The sequence below is a fragment of the Trypanosoma grayi genome (genome assembly GCF_000691245.1).
Source record: "Trypanosoma grayi strain ANR4 Tgr_243_V1, whole genome shotgun sequence".
NCBI classification, from domain to species: domain Eukaryota; phylum Euglenozoa; class Kinetoplastea; order Trypanosomatida; family Trypanosomatidae; genus Trypanosoma; species Trypanosoma grayi.
The window spans coordinates 12,085-21,346 of record NW_008825862.1 but is presented as its reverse complement, the minus strand read 5'-3'; the positions used below and the strand labels follow the sequence as shown (position 1 = coordinate 21,346).

The following is a 9,262-nucleotide window of genomic DNA, read 5'->3' as shown; positions in this document are numbered from 1 at the left end:
TCCTCGTCTGGGCCGATACGGCAACTCTTGGACAACACCCACGCCGCTGGGTCAGGCGCAGCGCGTAAACCGTGGGGTCGCTACGAGACGAAAGCCTGCGGTGCATGGCGGCAATTAAACGCACCTGCATACATGTGTGGGTTTCCAACTTCACAAAAAAAAACCCCCCTTCCCTTACGGAGTCCTTTCTAAAAGAATTTCATGGGGAAAAAACAACAACAACAACACGACAGAATTACACAAGAGGAATCCAGATATGAACAAGGGTGGATATGAACCCGCCCATAATCCGAAACTTGGGTCTTCTCCCAACCATGCTGCTTCAATAGGGTGCCGCCCTAATGATACTATGGTGCACATTCTTGTCAATTGGGGGCGCGGTAAGCTCAAATAGACACGTTCAGAATGCAAAGAGAAAAAACAGAGTAATGATACCCCAATCCCACGCTCTTGCCCCCGTGTTTCTTCCTTTTTTATCTTGTTCCCATGCTTCTCGTTTTTGCCTTATAAACAATGGGGCGGGAGAAAAGCCTCGTCTCTGAGCTGTTCCAGAGCCCACTGGTCTCCAGAAGCACACACACACACACACTCACTCAGAGACGAAAGGGATGCAAAAAAGTAAAAAAAAAAACCACCGAGAGAGAGAGACGCAGGGACCACCCTTCCCATCTGCTTCGTTTGAAAGCAGAGTAGCCACATGATATAAGCCGACACGATGAATAAAGAGAGAGAGATGGAGAGAGAGGTCGAAATAGAGAGTGCAAACCAACAAAAAAAATCATGAACAAAAGAAACTAAAACAAAGTGAGGCAATTGCAAATTAGGCGACACATGAATGGATGTCTCCCTTTCTCTCTTCTAACAACACTGGCCCTCTTCGCAACTAAACGCGAAGAAACACTATGACACGAAGAATGATTGTAACACCGACACCACTGACAAGATCATCCGGACGAGTGCAACAGTGACGAACTGTAGAGATGTCCTGGAGGGAATGTGGAAGAAGGAGATATAGAAATAAAGAGATGGAGGAAGATGTAACCAAGGCTGACGAATGCGGAAACGAGAGGGAATGCTATTCTTTGTCATAACAAGATAGTATCATTTTTCTTTTCCTTTTTTATTTTCTGTGTATGTGTGTGTGTGTGTGCGTGAATATTTATTTCCTCTTTCTTCCCCTTTGCCTGTCAGTTACCACAACACACCGCACCCGTCTTCNCGAGAGGGAATGCTATTCTTTGTCATAACAAGATAGTATCATTTTTCTTTTCCTTTTTTATTTTCTGTGTATGTGTGTGTGTGTGTGTGTGTGTGCGTGAATATTTATTTCCTCTTTCTTCCCCTTTGCCTGTCAGTTACCACAACACACCGCACCCGTCTTCTCTGATTCTTCTTATTATTTCTTGCCCTTGTGCCCTCGGACCAGCATTTTCTTGATTGACACCATGCAGCCGTGCTCATCTATCGAGCTGGAGGGCCCTCCCTCCTGGACACGCAGAGACATTTTTCGTTCACTCTGTTTGCCCCGTTTAAAAAAAAAATATTCCTTGTTTCGTTCTGTTTTCTATCTTATCCCTCTTTGTCGTCTTATCCCTAGTGGAGTTCAAACAGGGACCCTTCCCCTGGGACAAGCAACGCCCTTCTCTCTTAACAGACCAGATGCGGCGAAAACAAACAAATTACAAAACCGACATCAAGTGTTATCAACACTCCTCACCATTCTTGGACGACGGCAGCCCCAGCTCCTCGCGTGCCTCAGCCAGCATCTTCAGCGCATCTGCGAGCAGTCGTTCCTGCTCGTGCACGTACTTCTCGAGTTTCGCGCGCATCTCCGGATCCTCCTGCCGCTTGATGCGCTCGAGTCCCTCCCTGTGCGCCGTGTCTACATACCGCACAAACCTCAGCACCGAGCCACTGCGCAGCGGGTAATTGTTGCATGACCGCATCTTGTCTTGTAATGCGATGAGTCGCTTGATCACCTCCTGTTCTCCAGCGCCCTCCTCCATCTGGGAGAGATTCAACATGAAACACGTGTTGCAGGGGCCACCAAATACAAGGTGAAAGAGTGGACTGTAGAAGTTCTTTGTGCGTGCAAGGGCCTCTTCAAACACCAGCGCATTGCTCCCTGCCGAGACCACAAGGAAGGAGGAGAGCAACACATCACATATCTTTTCACCATTCTCCTTGGTGATAATACGGTGCTGCTTGGCGAGCAGTATCCCGATAAGCATACCGTCCGTTGTGGAAAGCACCGGATCGCTGCTGGCGCGACGCAAGGCGCCGTTCAGGGCTTCCTCAAAGGCCGTATCGGACGTAATTTTACCGTAGCGCAACTTTAGAATGCGGGGCCCGTAGATGGGCGATGGGTGCACCTGAAGCTTCTCAAATTTGCCATTTCCTTCATCGAAGAGGTCTCGCACCTTGTCCTGATGGACAAAGCCTAACCCCGCGGTGAGCTCCATTGTGCCCTCAGCCGAATTCTGGTTTCTCTGCAGCACACCGCGTACAATACGGGCGAGACCAGGCCAAACAGGGGAGCTGAACACATTTCCAACATTGGGAGCCTCCAAAGATATGATAGCAGTGTTGTATCCTCCACACACCGTGTCTCTCATCACACTGAAAAGATTCGAGTGGTAGGCCATGCTTCCTGGAGGGCGGGTAACAACTTCAGTGGCCTCATGCTCTTCCCCTCGGTATGTGAAAATATTACCATCCGTGGTGATGGCATTCGACCCGCGTGGCTGCTTCTCTACCAGAACGAGTGTTCTGATGGGATTTGTTTTCTTTGGATCCTTTTGGTGTTGCTGCTGATCTTGATGCCGTTCCTGTTGCCCTTGTTCTACATTTTGCGAATGAACGTTGTGCTGACGGAAATCCGTTTCGTGTTGCCTGTGCACATGCACCGGCTCCGGTTGCTCTTTCTGGAGCTGGGATGGAGATTGGGATGGAGGCTGGTGGCTGGAACTTTCCTGCTCTTGTTGTTTTCCCCTTTCACTCACCTGTTCCTGTTCCTGTTCCTGTTCCTGCGCCCGTGGCTCTCGCTGAAGTTGTTCTTGCATCACTGGCTCTTGTTGTCTAGGTGGTTGTTTTTGCAGCCTGGGTTTCTCCCCCTCTGCAAGCGATGCCTTCCGAGCATTTTGGTGTTGCTCATGTGCTGACGCTAGTGTGTCTGCCATCACGTCCTTCACAGCACCAGCCTCCACATCAGGTGGCTGTTCTGGTATCACGCGTAGAAGAGACCCCCTACGTGACGACGGCTGGCGCAAACGATTGCTGGCACGTCTTTTCTCTTCTGGCTTCTGCGCCTGGTAAGGCACCCCATTTTGGCCAATAAGACCCTTGACGCGTGCCTCCTCCCGCTCTACCTCGCGTTGCTTCGCCTCTAGGAAGCGTTCCCGTTCCACCGTCTTGCGGCGCTCTCGCTCTGCCTCGTTAGCTTTCTTTGTTTCCTCGTCCAACCGCTTCTGTTCTTCTTGCCGATTTTGTTCGAGTCGCTTCTGCTCCTCCACGCGTTGCCGAGCTTCTTGACGCTTCTGCTCCTCTTGACGGCTCTGTCCCTGGAGTTGTTTCTGCTCCTCTTGACGGCTCTGTCCCTGGAGTTGTTTCTGCGCCTCTTGACGGCTCCCCTCTTTCTGTTTCTGCTCCTCCCGCCGTTTGGGGTCTGCCACGACGCTGGATTGCCTACGTTGACCGGTCGCCACGTCGCCAGCCACGGCTGACGAGCGCCTGTGGTTCACAATGTCATCGCCAAGGGTGTCCTTCATCTCGTCTGCCTCCGGGAACTCAGCGATGGACATGTTGATCATGCTGGAGCTGCGCACGCGGCCAATTGAGGACCTTCGACGTATGGAGCTACGCGAGCGCGAGCGTTGCCGTGCTTCTTCATCCTCATCCCGACTTTTCGATGCCACCGCCTCACTGCCTTCGCCGCCTCCAAAAGAGCTGCCCATCTGCAGTGGCTGCCGTTTCACTTCGCTGACGCGGTTCGAAATGGGAATATCCATCAAAGACTTCTTTCTTGCCTCTTCTGCCTTCTCCTTCTCCAACTGAGCAGCCTTGTCCTTGGCATCCATCGCCTTAGAAGCGGAGACATATGCTGAGGAATCCTTACCCTTGGCTGCACTGGCATTCCGCAGATCCTTCTTGTCCATTGAGGTGGCTTGCTTCGCAGTCTTTTCACCCGCACGAGCGGGTGGCTCCTTTTCATCCAAAGCGTAATAAACTGGACTCCGCGGCCGCTCCTTTTTGGGTTCTTGTTTGTCTGCAGTGACCGGCTTTCCCGTTCCTGTTGGCATCTTGGGTGGTGGGACAGGTACCTTCTCCATTCGGCCGGGGCCGCGTTCCGCTGGGCGGGACTTCTCGTTGCGGACTGAATCCGACTTTAACCAGCTCTTATCCTGTGTCTCGCCAGAGCTTAATATTGAGGGCAGAGTCTTTGCCGTGCTGCTCTTAGCTTCTGATGCAATGGAGGTCTTGGAGATGCCTGAGACACCTGATGGTGCCTGCTTTGACGCCGGCTTCGACGGTGCCTTTTCAATGGAAGAGGAAGACGCAACCGCCTTCGACGGTTTCGATTCGAGAGGGCTCTTACAACTTAAACTGTAGAGCGAATAACGTGAAGGGAAGTCTTGCTGAGATCCCAAACGGCCTCTGTCACGCCGGCTCGAGAAAAGCTTGTACAACACTGGGGGAGGCTCTTGGTAACCGTGCATCGACCAGACATACCCACTGCCAAATCCGCCCATGCTGTTCATGCCGTAACTGCCATAGCCTGATCCATGAAAACTGCCGGGTCCATGAAAACTACCGGGTCCATGAAAACCACCGGGTCCATGAAAACTGTTACCCATTCCCATACCATTGTACGAAAAGCTGCCGTAGGGATTGCCGTTGGAAAGATTGCCGTAGCTTCCATAACCACTGCCAGCTCCTCCGTTGTTCAGCTTCATGGAACCCCCTGGAAAATAATATTGGCTACCGCCATAAGCCCCACCACCGAAATCTCCGTAAGATCCATATTGGTTTGGAAATGCCGGTGGCTGGTACTTCTGCTGCGTCTGCCCATTCTGTGGATAGGGACCTGTGGAAGCACCTCTCGGAGGGGCCAGGTTGGTACTCGGACCTTTCTGCATCACCCTGGGTGTATGCCTCTTCTGTTAACTTCGTTACGGTAACCTCTACTGTTGTTCCGTCAGCGACGCGCTGCACTCGTGCGGTTTCGCTTCCCTAGCTAAGAGATGCGAGAGAAGCAAGACAAAAAATTATCGGAAGCAAAATAACAAATACGAAAAAAAAAACACACACTCAGTAAATTTGAATAGACTGGACCTTACTTTCACCTTTCTCCCCCCTCCCTAAAAAAAAAAAAAGAAGTGTGTGGGGGAAATAAGAAACATATGCCTTTGTTCCCCACTTTGCCTTTAATATGTCAAACCATACCTGCCCCAGCCGCGGCAGATGAGATGGCAATTCGCCCTGATATTTAGGACGTGCCAATCCTCCATCAAGACGTGGCAAACCATCTTCGTACAATGTTGAAAAATAGATGCTTAATAATAATAATAATAATAATAAAACAGTGCCCCACCTCACTCTTACTGTGCGCATCCTGTGGGAGGCCGTGCTTTCACACCCGTTCGTCAGCACGCGGGGGATATGGCCTCGTGCACATCCTGGTATTTGCGCTCCAGGATTATTCTGCACTGCTTGTATGATTCCCAATTGAATATATGGCCATTTTATAAACTGAGTAAAACTGGGCGCACACCCTCCGCTTGAATTCGCATATGCCCATGACACGAAGTTCTCCCATGCTTCATCGTACACCGGGTGCGATGTCGCCGGTATGGGGAAAAAAGAAATGGCATACAGTGTGTAGCTGACCTTGCGAGGTAGTCAGCATACATAGCAGAACACCATCGAATGCGTGAATGACCTCATCTGAGCGCATCTCCAAACTCCATGACCGCTTCTTGAGCTCTTGAACGCTGTGGAGCCCCGGTCCGTGGGCAACCGCTTTTCAATCGTTCGATCCGGTTCCATCTCTGAATAAGACGACCCGTTTACCGTAGTGGAGGCTGTTTCAAGTTCCATTCTTCTCCAAGACGCATCCAAAGGAAATTCTGCTGTGGGACCGTTTGCGGTCATTGCAACCCTCTGAGGCCTGCCGATTCTGTAACTCTTGAATCTTTAGCTCTTTCGGGTTTAACATCTCTTACATCTGCACCGTTTGGTGCTGGAGCCGCTGGACATGCACACAAGCACTTCTCTGCGCCTTGAGAACTCTTTATCGGGCAATTGTGCTTTGACACATTTGTATCGATGATACACAACCGATTCTCTCCCTCCCATGTCAGCTTGTTCTAAGCACAGAGCTAACCATGTCGTGTTTGAAGGCCCCGAGAGAATCCGCTTCCCTCAGCCTGGTGGGGTATAACGTGTTGCTCTGTAGAGAGATGAAATGTGCCTGATTGAAAGGCACAATAAACTCCCCCTATTCAAGGATTACAACGCCTTTTGCATGGTGGATCTGCCGCGGGTTCCGTGACGTGCAAAAGCCAAATGAAGACGCTGTTGAGCCATTACGCTGTGCTAACGGTCGTTATTGTCTGGTGCCGGTCACTAATTTCACTTTCGAGAAAGCTGGGCGTGCCGTCAACAACATCCTGTAACACTTAGTTTCAAAAAACAACAACACCTTTTTCTGTGTGGCTATTCTCCCAATGATATAAAAAAACGGGAAACGAGTTTGACAGTATCTTTCTCAATAAACACAACCCAAGGCCTGAATATTCCTTTTGCAAGCTCTCAAAACATCAACAACAACATTAAAATCCAACTCCACTGAAGAGCCGATTAGGAATACAATCTCTCCGAATTCGGCACAACAATACTCAACGAAACAAAAATCAAGAGCATCACTTGCTCAGAGAGGTCACGTCATTGGCTGCTTCCCAGCCGTAACAAAAGATAATGTATATATATATATATATATATACAAACCCACATAAATAAATATATATATATATATATATGGACACTATTATATGTTGTGGAATGAGAATGGCTATCGAAGATCGAGAGATGTCAAGAGTATTCCAGATATATTATATCAACGGCAATAGCCATGAACAGTACCCTTAAAGCGGCCTCAAGGACCTTCTTTCCAAATAATGATACAATAGGTAAGTAATCCGAAATGCAAGGATTATCAAATAGTGACGTCTAGGAGGAGAGGGAGGGGGTTGTACTATGGAGCTGTACGTACCATTTCAAGCAGTTCATTCAACGATGCCTTTAGTGCCATGCGATTCTCAATGAACTTCTCAGTGTTCATCTTCTCAGCTTGGTTGGTTAACTCAGGAAGACGTGCCTGTGCCCTGCCTACAGCTTCGTCTATGATCCTGTTCAGTGCTTGCGCACTTCCAAACCGAGGTGGTAAATGTCTCGAATCCGTAATCTTTTTCTGCAGCTTGAGACCCTCAGCTGCCTGCGTATCCCCTTCGTGCGTTACGTACATACTCACTGTATGGCAGGCACCATAAATGCACTCGTCAAAAAGTATTAGCGGCTCATCGGGCGATTTTTCGAGGACACCCTGAAGATTTGATACCCTTTCACCAGCAGCTACGAGAAGCAGCGAATTTGCTACAACATCACGGTCTTCGTCCCTTGTCCCCAGCAGACGCTTGTTCAGCATGACCGAGAGGACAATGTAACTACTAGCCTCTGTACCTGCTTTTGTACCGTAGTTTTTAGTGACATCTGTGAGCATGGAGGCGAACTTGTCATCGTCAGGAATATTTCGGTATTCTAGGCCGACTAGCCGCATGCCGAAGAGCGGGGAGGGACGCACAGACAAGTTCTCAAACTTCGGTTCCGGCTTCAGTAAATCTGCTATCTCCTTCCCCCGAACCGCAGCGATTGCACAGGCAAGCTGTATCTTTTTAGACTCTTCCTTTGCTTCCAGTGCCACGTCCGCGATAATGTCACCCATAAGTTTTTTTATGACACACCACGAGGGGGACTGCATAAAAGGGGCCTTGCTTGAGAGTCCGGACCCTTCTGCGCATATCAAGGCTGTACAGTAACCAGAAACAAACGTATTCTTTACCTCTTTCAGTTTTACTGACGCTATGGAAGTGGACCCTATTTCATGCGATGCGATCTCGTCTACAGTAAACGTCTCACCTTTGTCGCTCACAACAGATACCTTGTTGCTTTCCCTTTCCACCAGTGGCGATCGGCCCTCAGACAAAGGGGATGCAAGCGATTGCTCCATCACAACAAGAGAATATATGCGGTCCTTGGCATCGAACAGATCGTTTTTGACCGGTGTGGGGGAGGACTTTTGGGTCATTTGCCCTTGCGCCCCGGACCGCGCCCTCTGCTCTTCGAATTCAGAGGACTTCAGAACTGAACCAGCCTTGTCTATATGCTTTTCCTCTGTATGTGTTTCTGTCGCCACCAGTGGGCTTGTGTTTCTCACATTCATGCCACTTTTCACTTTCTCAGGACCACTTTCTCGCACACCCTCGTTATTTGCATTTGCAAACGATCCTACTGGAGAAGCATCACTGACTGGTTCCATATTTTTTGTCTTATCATCACCGCCCCCTTTCCCAGACCGCAGGGCCTTGAAACTACTCACCTTATTCAGAATACTAACTGGCTTTTTTTTCAAAATGCCTAGGGTGCCACTAGAAACATTTTGGTTGTGTGCGAAAGAGACACGGCGCCGCAACCTGCCGCCAGAATCGTCTTGAAAATCAAGGTCATTGCGCGACAAATTTCCAACACCCCCACCATCAGAACCAGAAGTGAGCGCAGTGGTAGAAGAAGTAGCGTATGAACACCCGTACTGCTGCATAAGGTCACTAAAAGGAGTGAGAGCATATTCTTCACCACATTGATATGGAATCTGCTGAGGGCCGTATTGACAAAATTCAGGGGGATACTGCACCAAACCAGGTTCCTGCGCGGTAAAGGGATATTGCGACACGTCTCTGAATGGGTACGCCAAGCTCTGATTTGGACCACCAGGGACGCCCATGCAAGAGCCAAGGGGGTATTCCGCATTGTATTGCTGGAGCCCAGAATCTCCGTTGCCAGAAAAGGAACCCGCCTGGCCGTATTGCGAGCGGGCCTCCAGGGATCGCCGCCTCAGCGAAGCATCCGGGGGAAGATGATGCGGTGGTTTAGTTGGCCGGTTCCTTATTCGCTGGATGCGTACTTCTTCGACCGATGGCTTATTTCCCAT

General features: G+C 49.7%; 2 protein-coding genes across 2 annotated transcripts; both read right to left on the bottom strand.

Annotated features, from left to right (window-relative positions):
- Positions 1–1,703: 1,703 nt before the first annotated feature.
- On the bottom strand, positions 1,704–5,135 carry DQ04_02431040 (hypothetical protein; the record flags this gene model as incomplete). The annotated part of the gene is made up of 1 exon (XM_009311874.1): positions 1,704–5,135. The coding sequence occupies one exon, from the start codon at positions 5,133–5,135 to the stop codon at positions 1,704–1,706; it is 3,432 nt and encodes a 1,143-aa protein (XP_009310149.1).
- A 2,117-nt stretch (positions 5,136–7,252) lies between these two features.
- On the bottom strand, positions 7,253–9,262 carry DQ04_02431030 (hypothetical protein; the record flags this gene model as incomplete). The annotated part of the gene is made up of 1 exon (XM_009311873.1): positions 7,253–9,262. The coding sequence occupies one exon, from the start codon at positions 9,260–9,262 to the stop codon at positions 7,253–7,255; it is 2,010 nt and encodes a 669-aa protein (XP_009310148.1).